Here is a 13,366-nt window from a genome sequence, read left to right on the forward strand (position 1 = left end):
AGAATGAGAATTTAAGCACGAGTCTGAATGTCTTGTGAACTATATTAACACAAAAAATACCTTGAGAGAGAGAATGAGGTGAGCATCTATTTAATAACTACAGTTAACTCTTGTCCATGGCATACGTCCTATTAGCTTTAGTTATGATGACAGAAAATTATGAAGACCAGAAACAGTAAAAAAGGATTAGGAGTGGAAAACTCTAGCTCATTCCTTTGGGACAGAGGTAGAATATCAGCTTAGTCACGAAAGAGTCAGTAATGTTTGTTATTATATAGGATAAAATAAATGTGTCTGTACTGCAATAGGTAACTTACATGGATCAATGCAGTGTTGTTATACCCTAGTCACTTAAATTATGGCAGTGGTAGTAAAAAGCTGGTTTGTTCTACCTGGTCATTATAATACTAGTATTGAGCTTGTGTTAAAGGTTCCCATCTAAAAACATCCAGCAACTTCCTTTGGAAAAAAACTGTTTTCATCTTAGAATGTTCTTTATACGTAATTGGCTACCTCTTAATGCTTTTGAAATCAAGTTCTAGTGTAAAAAATTCAACTTTTTTTTAATCACATATCTGTTTAGTCCTAAACTTCATAGAATCCTTATTAGCATAAAATGAGAACTTTCTATTATCTTTACTGCACTGTTCATTGTTCTTGTTATTCTGTGCTTAAAAATGGAAAGTAAAGACCTTATAAATTACTTTTCAAGGGAAGGGTGGTCCTTGAGTTCTTCATGTTTGCAGCTCATGTCTCATAGGAGTCTGCAGTACAAGGCTTAGCAGATTCTTGTATTTCTACATGATGACATGCAGCACAGGCTGTTAATTTGCCTTGGTTCTCCTTATTGCTAGAATCCAGCCATTACTGAATATTCCAGGAGATACTCTTGGGCATGGAGAAGCACAGGCACCAGATTGTTCTTCCATTACTGATGCTCGTAATAATGAATCTCTAAACATACTGGTCAAGGAACTAGACACTAATCTAGATTTGAAATTCAGGATGCCAGACAATCAAGCAAGAGAGGTAAGAGATGTTTTCTTGTTGCTTCTCTTCTGGTTTAAAATCCTCCATTTTATTGCCTTAAAAATGTTATTCAGATAGTGAAAGATTTTGATATTTCAAGGTAATCATCACTTCGGAAAAATGTGGGCAAATTCTTTCTAATAGTATTGGAGAAAGGGTTAACTTGTCTGACTTCTTTCAGATGCTGACCAAAAGCACACAAAATGGGAAATCTAATTTACTCTTTGAAATCACATCTTCCTTTTAAATCTAACACTCACTTGATACGATTCATTTCCCAAGAGCTACTGCATGCTAGTAAGCTGGTGCATTCCGGAGATTGGTTGCTTTAAGTTTTAGTTGTTCACATCCTCTTCTTAGTACAATATATTTGCACTTTGCTAAAGAGAAGATTTAAGGAAGCAAGTGTTGAATGGCCCTTGTAGATCTTGACTGTAAAATTTATTCAATAGTTTGGGGTAAAAGAAATCTTTGTCTTCCAGGTTTTGCATTCTCGTATCAACAATGAAACTATTACACTGGCGAAGATAGGAGTGTTTCTAGATCGTGCCATGAAAAAGGTATGTCCATCTGTCGCATGAGATGAATTCAGAATTCTTACTTGAGATTTGTTTTTATACTTCTAGTCAGTGACACACTAGAAAGGAGTTTATTTGCTGCCTGTATCTGAGATGAAACTAACTTTAAAAGCCATTTTTACAAGTAAAGCGGCAATACATAGAGAAGTATCTAATTTAGCTCAAAGTGGACCAAACAGCTCTGTAGTTGCTTGTTCTTGTTGTTAGGATATGGAGCAGCAATATATTAGCTAATTCTGGCAGCCATTTGCTTCACTGGGAGTAGTAGCTTGAAGCTACTCCTCCGTCTGCCCCCCCTTCCTGCATGCCTGCCTTGTGCTCTTCCTCCTCCTTCCCACTACCCTGCTTTTCCCCCTACTCTCCCTCCAAGGAAACCAACCCTCTGTCAATCTTCTGTCAAGATAATTAGCACTCTGGGGCAAAGAATGTACCTCTGTATAGAACCCTGTGGAATGCCACCTCCATCTTGCGTGGGGGCCTTGGAGAGTCAAATGACAGGAAGCATTGAGAGAGACGTTGACTCTTTTTGACATGTCAAGCTGATATTTCTCAGTTTAATTTTCTTGTAGAAGTTGTGTCAAAGTATTATATGTAGATACTTTTTTAGTCTAAAATCAGTACCATTTACTATGTGCATCTGTCTTAACCAGGAGAAGAAATGAGCAGTAGGAGTTGATTCCTATTATTGTGTTGTTCAGAACAGTCCTGTACATGTCTAATGTCTTACTGTGCAGTGCGTGAATATTTTGGTTTTAACTGTAGTATTCTGTTTCTGTCATGCTAAAAGCCTAAACTTTTCTGCCTGCTGATGTAAGAACAGCCTAGTGTTTTACCTGTTCTGCTAATGATAAACTACTTAGAGCAGGAATGCCACAGTTGATATCTTTGTATTGGGAAAGACAAAATGCTAATAAGTTGCTGAGGATTTAGTTAGGAGGTCACTGAGACTGGTGAATGGAGAGTAATTCAGTGAGGAGTTTGGAATGAAGAACATGCAAGTAATGTTATGTATGTGCATTGCAAAACAGGGATCATTAATAATCTTGAAATCACAGATTATGTAAGGTACTCCAAAGGAAGAATATTGTATCATATTGATATCTTTGAGTTCATCTAGAGCCCTTCTGTGGGAGGGGTTTTCTAAAACCTGGGAAAAAAATGTTCTTACTAACTCAACATAGTATCACTGTTTTGCTTCTTTAATCCTAGCTGCATGTTTGCTACTCAGGCATGCATTTGGGCTTCAGACATGTAGGTAGAACTGAACATCCATTTCAGGTGTTGGTTTTATGCTGTAAAGGTTTTATAGAATTGGCTAATACAGAATAATGAAAATATTAAAAACTAGAACATGCTTCTAAATAGTTTCAAAGTGCATCTGAAAGTGGATGTTTTACCTACCTCTGTCAACCTGTCAGTATTTTTAAATTCTGTTATTTCTCCTCTAAGTTGAGTGCTTCTTTTTGCTGTTACAGGTTAAAGAGGAGGAAGGAACATTCAGGGTGTATTTGACACTTCCTCCATTCTTTCACCTGCTCTCACATTGCTTACTATTTTATAATCTTTAAACAGTATCTAATGCATGCCAGTTGTCAACTTTCATAAGACAAATCGATAACTAAATGTAAGAAAAAACAACTCTGAAACCTTAAATTGACAGGGAAAGGTAATGTTAGAGGACCTGGAAGCACATCTAACTGTAATTTAATAGCTGCCTGACTTTCAAATTCTAGCATTTTACACTAATCTGTGCTTGTATAATTTTAAGACTCTGAAGTGGCCCTCAAGCATTGCTTCCTGTAGTGAACTAACCATTATTGCTTGTACATTTTAAGGGATTTTTTGGTCATGATACAAAGCATTCATATGAGTAGAGTGTGAGCAACAGCTGCTACTAAATTGCAGTTCAGCCTGTAAATCATGTCCATTTGAGTAGAATGGAGCAGATTGAATAATCTGCTAATAGTTACAGCAAAGTCTAATGTGTATCCATTTAACAATGTAGTATGCAAGAGTGAGTTCTGTTTGCTTCTTATTAAAGAGCAGGCATTTCTGTCTTCCTGAGACACCTCTTTGTGGGTGTTTTTATCCTTTTCCCTGACTCTCCTGTAGCCAGAAGATCCTCTATGGCTTGTGCTTAATGAAGCTGGATTGTACTGGCGTGCAGTTGGAAATAGCACCTTTGCTATCACCTGTTTGCAAAAAGCATATAATTTGGCTCCACATGAGTATCAGGACATCCCTCTGGTCAACCTTGCTAACCTCTTGTTTCATTATGGTCTTCATTTGGATGCCAGCCGGCTCTTGCTGAAGGCTTTGGCCATCAATGCTTCTGAGGTAAGATGATGGGGCTTTGTGTTTGCCCAGCACTGGGTGTGTTTTCCCTCATTATTTTGTAAGTACCTGTTACTTGTGTTTACCTGCACATGCAGTTCATCTTCCAGCTGGTGATTTGCAGTGGATATTAATTTCCATATAAATTCCTGACTGCACCGGGGGAGATGCTGATTGTTGAGGGTATAAACATTTAGAGAAGTTCTTGTAAATCAATGACAGACTTCTAGCCTCCCAAAACCTGTATTATCAGCAGTGCCTCCAGAGGATTTAATCCTGGTGTTTGGCAAGATTTTAACCTAAAACAGAGATCTGTCAAGCTGTCAGCATTGTATCTTGATTCTATGCCACCAAGATCTTTATAGACATCTTTCTGTGACGCTTCATTTTTATCTGTACAGTTGTATAGCTTTTGTCTATCTGCATAAAGGAAAATGTGTTCTAGTTGTTTGGTGGCTTTACTTCCAACCATAGATTCAAACCAGATTTTTGTATTTCTGAACAGTAACATGATAAACATTCTGTAGGTTGTCACCTGTGTCATATAGGCAGTTTCTGTATAAGCTGTTTGAACTACTGGACAGACCAGAACAGTTGTGAAAAGAAAGGGGGAGGGAATGGCATAGCAGGAAACACAGGTTTTCTAGCAGATACTTTTGGTCTCGCATCATGGACACTTCATGAGAAGTTCAAGTGACTTCTTTCCTGTGCTTCTAGCACTCTAGTTAGATTAACAGCATTTAATCCTGCCAGGCCATCAGTCACCTAGTACATAAAAAAGCTAAAAACAGAGTAAGTTTGTTTAAGAGCAGTATTCAGAAACAAATTTTCAAGTGTTTGAAAGGAATGTAGTCCATTTGAGTGACAGGTAAGAGTGCAAAAAGGAACTACAGAAAGAACTATGCTTGAGTGGTGTGCCTTAAGAAGAATATATGAAAACACAGCCTTGGAGGGGAGGAACCTAGGAATCCTTGGGACCATGCTGTGTGAGTAGGGCTTTCCTTGAAAAATACTGGTAAATGCTACCTCGTTACAGTAATGCCTGCTCATGTTTTTTTCAGGTGTACTCAGTCCTGTAATACCTATTGTACCAGAAAAACTAGCAGGAGGCATTGCACTTGAATGGTATTTCCTGGAATATAATGGAAAGTAAATACAAGTTAAAATTAATTACAGCTACTGGGAATAAAAGATGTGCTCCACCAACAAAAGCTCTTAAAAAGAAAAAAAAAACCCGGTTGCTCAGCTTGCACAGTTTTCTGAATGCTGTTTAGTTATGCAAGCTGAGTTGGAAAAATCTTCAGCTACTGCTCAGTCTTCACATTTTTAGATAATGAATGTGAAAACTGTTTCAGTAGGAAAAATGACTGCTTAAATTACAATACTCTAGTCTTTATTCTAGCAGTGAATTGTTAATTGCAGCAAATTACTTTGTCCAAGTGAAAGGCTTTTCAGTCAACCAGTAAACGTAATGCTTTACTGTGTGCCTGTATGAAAGTGTTGAGTTCTACCCAGTGAAAAAGGTGTTTATAATCTTTTCAAAAAAAAAAATACTTATTTTAGGGATAGTAGCCAAAAGCAGTAGACAAAAATACTGTTTTACAAAGAATTGAAAGGCATAAATGTGTACCCCTAGACTAGTGTGACATTGGTATTTTCAGTAATCTAGCTTTTCTGAGGTAAACCTGAGCACTCTTGGCAAATGCAATGCATCTGTCCTGCTAGAACACTAGTGATATTCTAATTGTTTGGTGGACTTTTAATTATTCTAAATTGCCTTTGTGCATTTCACTTTAGTCCTGTGGCATTCTCTGCAGTAAGCTTTATGTTTCTGATGGTTGTAAGTAAGTACTTAATGCTTCATTTCAGTCTGTGTGTATTTAACAGCTGTGTTTTTATTGTAGAAAGATCTAACTCCTAACACAACCCTATGGCAAAACAGCTTTTGGTTACCACCAATGCATCAAGCTGTTAGTTTTTCATTGTAAGAACAGGCGCAGTGCCTGTTTAGGAGGTTTTCTAAATTCTTTTCTCAACAAATTTATGAGGATGTGACTTGACAAGGGTATTTCCTAGTTGGCTCCAATCTTAAAACAGTGAACATACTTATGCTGCAGTGTGTTGCTTTTGTGTTCACAGCCCCTGACTTTTCTGAGCCTAGGAAATGCGTACCTAGCTCAGAACAACATCAGTGGAGCACTGCAGGCCTTCAGACATGCCCTGGACTTGACAGCCAAGTGCTTGGAGTGTGAGAGCAGCCTGAAGATGATCCGCTGTTTGCAGTTTTATCCTTTCCTCTACAACATCACCTCTTCTGTCTGCAGTGGTAAGCAACTGCTGAAAGATGGACCACAAGTGAAATAATGTCTGTTTGCCTTGGGTGTTGGAGATTTTTTTTTCCAAGTTTCCACCCTTCTGCCTCACAATGCTTTTCTACCTTTAAGGATAAAGCTTGAGGCGTTGCTTTTAATGGAAAAGTTACAGTCCATTAAATATTTGCTTGAGGATGACTTCTTGAATATCTGGAGGGCTTCCACTGAGTGCAGATTACTTCCTGACTGTCAGTAATACCTTAACAGCACCACCAATATCTCTTCCTGCTTAACAAGGAATGCTGGGTTCAGTATTTATGAAAGCGCACATCTACTGCTAGGCTGCTCAACAGTGCCTTTGTACATCCCTTTAGGTTTTACAGTCAGCTGGATTTGTTTCCTTAAAGCTGAAGAATTTGATGAAGAGTAGTTTATTTTAATTCATATCCTTTCAGTGTGTTCAGTACTTTGGTTGTCATTTTCTAGAGTTCAGTCTTCAAGGAATAGACTGTCTTCTGTCAGCATTATATTATTTGTATGGGACCTTCAATCATTGCTGTTAACACTCCAAAAATCTGTAAGAATGACTTAGAATCCAGTCTCTCCCCCAAAAAAACCTTGTAAATATTTTCAACAGAACGATTTATTGTCATTAATGGCTACTTATATTTTTTAAAAAATAATAGTTTTTGGAGGTGGATTCTTACATTTTATTCAGTCCTACTGAATGTTTTCAGTACTTTGTCTGTACTTGAATATGATACTCATGAGCAATCTTGAAGACGATTTATTAATATATTTTTAAATCCCTTCTGTCTCAAATTGAAACTAAGGTAACTTTCCATCTAATATTTTCTTTATTTTCAAGTGTAAACCTCACCAGAGAAATGCTTGTGATTTTTAGCATTGCTAGGACTTACTCTGAGGGTTTTTTAAAATTCCCTCTCCAGTGAAGAGACCTGGAGAAACCTCCTCTGATTTAGCATCTAGAATTGTGCTTTTTAAACACAGACAAGAGGCAATCCTATCTCCTGGTACAATACAGATGATGCCATCATAGGTGGAATTCCAGGACTGTGCCATTAAAATAACAGTACTTTGTATGGCCCTGTGCATTTTGCTGGGATTGAGAGCCCATCAGCTGTGCAGAGAAATGAATGCTGTTTGGCTGAGTGGGCTGTAGTGAATGGTGTAGCAGCCCAGCTGATGGTTCTCGTGCTGATACCCATAGTGTCAACTCCTATGCTGGTACCTGACAATGAATCTCTTAACTTCAGAATGCCCTTAAAAAAATCCTAGGAGATTCTGTTAGCAGTAATGGAACTTGCACATTTCATCACAAGAGACACATTCTTCTAAAAAGAAGAACAAAGCAGTGTTTGTTTACTGTTAATTAAGGTCTTTTAAAAGCCTGTAACTCACAAGGTTAAAGTTATTCCAGTCAAACCTTAGTCATAGCTACTCTATTTTGCAGTTAAGCAGAAAGCAATTTAAAAGTATATTCACAGAACTTAAACAGTAACAAGCAGTGGTTGTATCTGAACTCCAAAGTTATTTTTGACATCTTTTCTTTTATATGCTTTTCTACCTTCAATTTGTCATAATGTAGTTTGGTTGATTCTTGGCTTCTGCTTGCATTGGTTCCTGATCCAGGATGTTCATTCTGAGGTCAGCTGTTACAGCATGTACTGTTTAGGAAGTTTGTGTTTCTTGAATGTATAATCTTGAGGGAAAGCCCAGCTCAGAAGGGCTTAAGAGAAAAGTGTTATCTTGCCTTTTTTTGCCAGCTTGGCCCCTGGTTAGCAAAGTGAGCATGCATATATTCATCTGGTACGTTAGAGCTGGGATTAGGTCAATAAGGAATTTGTGAAGCTGCTAGATCAAGACAGACCAGAATATGCCTTAGCATGTTAATGTGCTGATTAAATTTCAGTATTCCATTATTTAAGTATTTTACTTTGTATTTTTATTATTTGCTTTTTTCTAGGATTTTTCTTAATATTTATTTTTTATTTTTATTTATTATATTCTTTAGGTCGTGTTTTGGTTTAGTGCAAGGAACCTGAAAATTTAAAGCTGACAAATAATGTAAATATTCTTTGTGCATTCTTGAGCAGAGTGTAAGATAAACATATTGGTTAATTCAGCCTTGATGATGATTTGTGGTTTAAGTCCAAACTCAAAATTTAAAAATTGAAAAGTAGATTTACCTATCTTATTTGCATATGGTTTGGGTAAATATTTTTCTCCCACTGTAAACTTCAACTGACTCGAGAGCACCCTTGACAGGCTATATGAAAGTGAGGTAAAGTCTCCAAAACCAGAATCATTTCAAGAATGTGTACTCAGAAATCATATTTTGCCCTTAAAAGTGTCCTGAAACTTTGGGAATCTTCTGTGGCTCCTTCAGTCCAAGGAAAACAATTGAAAAGAGATTGTTATCATTCACTTGATGGCCTGTCATAAAGTATTGTATCCTTAGAGATCGATATCTTATGCTGAAAAATTTACTAAGAATTTGGAATGTCAGATGTTTCTCTGGTGTAATATCATGTTTTGATGAGCATTCCTTCAGCATTGCTGAAAGTAACAGCAGTAGGCTTCCTGTGCTTTGGGTTGTAGGCCCATGTGATAGCTGTTTTTGCTTCGCCTGTCAAAAGCCTCTGTTCATGAGAACTGAACTGAGTAGCGAGCCATGGAATTCCTTGCTCTGCTGCCGTGAGCCTTTGGCAGAATCCAGCAAATGGTCAGTGGGAATTATATGCTAGCATGAGATGGAATATGGGATCAAAAATCTGAATTCATGGCCTGATTTTTGATTACAGTATGTGCTTGGTGTTTATTTCAAATAAGTGAAATAGGCATTTTCTCAAGCATGTTGGGACGTTTGCTGTTAGCACAGGACGTTGGAAGTGTGACAGACTAACACTGACTTTTTGGATGCTTGCTTATATTTTCCTGTCTGTACTGCTGCCTGGTACTGTTTTTTAGTAACTTACTTCTGGTACAGATAATTTATATTTCAAACCCAATTCTTTTCATGCACATGAGAATGAGAATTAAAAATCTCGGACCAACGCTTTTCTATTTAACTTTTGCCTCCTGTATTCAAGTTTATATAAATGGTTTTTGCCATTGTAGAAGAATTTCTGAAACTACAGAGGTTTTTGGTTGGGATTTTTTTAAGAAGGATGTGTGTGAAGTGTCCATTGTTATTCCAACCCTATCACCTGTGGCATGTATTTTAGACAGCTGCAGGGGTTCAGGCAGTTGCATCTAATATAGATGTTATATATACAGCAAGAGCCCACACAGTGCCTTATTCCCAAATAACCGAAAAAACAGTTGGAAGACTTCATTTTCCAGCATTATCCTCTGGTGATCCTTCTAGAGGTGACTTGGCAGTGTTAAGGGTGTTGCTACATCAGCTGTTGGGTTACCAGTGAGTCAGTTCCTGAAGCAGGTTAAGAAACTTCGTGTTGCTTGACAGATAACTTCAGCACCCATGTCTGACACACGTATAACAGGACCAAGAGATGTGTGTTAACAAGTGTAAAAAGCTTAATGTGAAAAACAGGGACATTCTCAAACATACAAAAATGAAATATTTGGGCTGCTTATTAAGCCAGCAGAGAAAACCAGGATCTTTTTTGTCTGATACTAAAGGGTGCATTGCTGAGATTTGTCTTGTACACTTTATGGCTAGAAATATTGCAAGTAGCTTTTACCAGGTATTAAGGTCTGTAGAGGACTATCCAGCTGTGGGATTGTTCCTGTGGTACTTCACTGGTTAATGTAAACATTCAGATGTTGCCAAGCCTTACTACAAAAGTTACAGAATATGAGAACCATATTTTTACTGTGATGGTCAGCTGGCCATTGAAACATCCTGATTTGTTAGTTGCTGTTGAATAAGACTTTTCTTTCTGTGTGTAAACAGAATTGTTGCCTGGGCAAACAGAAGTCAGTTGTACCCAAAATATTTTTATCAGACTAAGCATCTATCTCTGACTCACAGTTCCATTTGGTTATGAGCTCATGCACTTCACATTCTTTCAGACAAGACCAAAATTCAAATTCTTATTAATAGACTATGATGCTATTCAAAACATGAAACATGTCTTGTTTCAAGCTTTCAAGTCTCACTGTCTTTCATCCTTGGCAGGATAGTGCTTTTACAAAAGGCTTTGTGCTGCTCTGTGCAAAGTCGAGGGAGTGTGAGTTCATTATGAATGTGTGTGTACGCTACCGAGAAACCTGAATCCTTGTATGGAGAGGGAGTGTTTGTGGGAGCAGTTCATCCTCCTTCCTCAGACTGCTCGGTAGTGGGGATCCGCTTTAGGCGTGGCTTTAGTGCCCTCTTGTGGTACCAATACTCCGTGCCACGTGAAATCAAAACTCCTGCTTTATTCAGTCTATTTCCCCTTAAAATAAAACATGGAAAAGGTGCTTCAGCTTATATGTATGTAGATTTCCCTTTATCCCTCAGCACTTAGGTTCTTACAAGTTGAAGTTAATAAGCTTATCCCTTTAAGTAAATTGACCTGAAGGGGAGAGGTTGACCTGAAAGGAGAATCTCTACTTGAAACTTTAATAGTAAGCTTATGACAGATTAAATAACTTCCTTAAATCAACATCCCAGTTGAAGCAAGCATCTGACACTAGTTTGACAGCTGCAATCACCTCAAGTCCCTTTAGTGATTTGAGATACACAAACATTAAGCAAAAGCATAACATCATTTTCTTTTCAATAGTATGTTAAGACACAGGGATGTGAAATACTTTGCATTTTAAAATGCACCTTTCACTTAAACTGGTTTTCCCTACTAGTTATGACTGACTTGATAGTCCCAGCATCAGACAGCTATATTTGTGTTCCATTTCCTATAGAATGAGGTCCTCTTAGACATTTTTATCGTAAAAGTAGTTTCCTCCTTCTCCAGCTGCTGTATCTTGTTTGTCCAAGGAATGCTTATCACTTACAGTGTTAATGGTGTTACATTAATGTTAACGGAGTAAACATCCCCTAAGGTGTTTACTCTTGGAGCACTTCTGTATGTTTAAAATTCAGCTTTTTCTCACCTTGATTTGCATATGAGGAGGCAAAATTCATGAGTGCTCCTGAACCTTATTGAGAATACTGTATGTATTAGTACTCTTATTTATCTTAGAGTTTGCACAAGGGGTGGGATCTGTCACCATTTGTTTCTCTTGCTTTTACTCGCTCTCACCTTATGGTAAAGTTCATCTGTATGAACAGAAGAGTCAACACCAGTAGGGTTTTCTAACAATAAGCAGAATTCTATGAAGCACACGAACAGCTTGTCAGAGCTCTCAGAAACACATCAGGGCAATAATTTGCCTTGGTCATGTAGCAGTAGCATGGACAAAGTGGGTTCTGTGTGAAATAGTGGCAGTTCTGAGACCATTGTTATCCATTCAAGTTAAATATTCAGTTGTTTATTGGTGCCCCATACATGCATAGGAGTGCCCACATTTGCCTGTTGTTCACCCTGCAAGTTCCACCTGGAATCTGAAAATCAAGCTGGATTCTTGTTCCCTCTGGCAGCCAAGCATCTCTGTCATTGAAGATCGTACAGTAACCGTCCATCTGAAAGATCTGGTGGGTGCCACACAGGTGGATCTAGGTCATGTTTGAGCTCTTTAGTGCTAAAGGAGTAAGAGGAGGTAAAATTGTACTTGTGAAGAGTGAAAACATCTTGCAGAATACAGGCAGGTGGGTGACATGGAGAATGACGTCTGCTTTTTGTCCTGGTGGAATCCATCATCCCTGGGGAGTGAGGGTGTCAGGAAATGTCAGATGTGCTTCTGAATGGAAGATCTTGGAGAAATCCATGTGAGAATGTACTCTGTGTGAATAATGTTACCTGGTTATTTTGGGGTTTTGCTACTGTTTCTGCACCACTAGCCTGGTAAGGGAAGAAGCAGTTCCCACAGTCCACTTTTGCTGCAGTATCTTAGAATATTAAGAATATTGGTATGATCTTGAAGATGGTTGACCCAGATGCAGGCTTCTTGGTACTTTTCACTCCTTGGAGCCTGATTTATAAATCATACTTTTCCCTGAAAAGTCTTCATTTAGTGTCTCTTGAGTGGCTGAAGGAAGTTGAAGGTGAATGACCTTGCCCTAATACTGCTGTGCCAAGCTCATTGAAACCTGTCTTCTCTTTCCATGTATTTTTCTTGTCAAAACTATATAAAGGATGTATAGATAGAGATTCTTGAATTGAAAAATGAAAGAATGTGGTACTGTGTTAAACATGGCATTTTTAGCTACACCAGTATCCAAAGGCTTTGCAGCCACTGCCTATGCACGTTGCTTCCGAGCTGCTGCTTGCTGGAAAGCCATTGAGTATCTTAAATGTTTCTGTAAACAATGCATGATTCCTTAAGTATATCTGTGCTGCTCAAATGTCATTCTCTCTTGCATGCATTAAATGCTAATGAGTGAGTTTGTTCTACAACTTCTTTCATCATGCAGAGTATGCCTTGCTATCCTACACACATGGCCTGCTTATTTCCTGCATGGCAGTGTACCTGACAGCTTCTCCCAACAGTCATCAGTCTTACTTTGCATCATGCTCTCTGATAAGAATGGTATACCTGCAATATTTAGTGTTCGGTATCCATTCTATCTTTTCCCAAGATCAGAAGGTCGTTGGCTAGCAGAAGAGAGAGGAGAAAATCATGGCCTCAGGTGCTGTAGTATCTGAGGAAATGAGAATTGCACTCTGGAAGTGAATTTAGAACCATAGGAGAATTAAGTGAGAGTTTACTGATGCAAAACTGTTCAGTATGAAGAAAAAGCAGTACAGTATTAAACTAAATATAATATTTCCCATTTTTGTCTGCCTTTGCAGTGCAAAAGACTATTCTTCATATGTCACCTGGATCTTTCCTTTTCTTGAGCAGTAGCTGCACGTTCATGTAGGAGAAACATCAGGCATTGCTCAAAGGGAAAAGATTCCCTGTCCAACTAAGTTTTCAAAAGTTGATGCCTTCAGTTTTCAGATATATTATATTTCTCTGCAGTGTGTGTTGTGCTTTTCTATGACAACAATGTAGAGAAAATGAGACATTTGTGACTGTCTT

The 13,366-nt window shown here is 38.1% G+C and overlaps 1 protein-coding gene across 1 annotated transcript in view; it reads left to right on the forward strand.

Moving 5' to 3' along the window:
• TTC17 (tetratricopeptide repeat domain 17) overlaps positions 1-13,366 on the forward strand; it is a 55,077-nt gene that overhangs the window by 21,528 nt on the left and 20,183 nt on the right. Inside the window, exons 13-16 of the mRNA XM_009102144.3 lie at positions 855-1,029; positions 1,512-1,589; positions 3,720-3,944; positions 6,081-6,267. Coding sequence (XP_009100392.3) covers positions 855-1,029; positions 1,512-1,589; positions 3,720-3,944; positions 6,081-6,267 — 665 coding nt within the window. The remainder of the gene's footprint in view (positions 1-854; positions 1,030-1,511; positions 1,590-3,719; positions 3,945-6,080; positions 6,268-13,366) is intronic.

This window comes from Serinus canaria, chromosome 5 (assembly GCF_022539315.1).
Source record: "Serinus canaria isolate serCan28SL12 chromosome 5, serCan2020, whole genome shotgun sequence".
NCBI lineage: Eukaryota > Metazoa > Chordata > Aves > Passeriformes > Fringillidae > Serinus > Serinus canaria.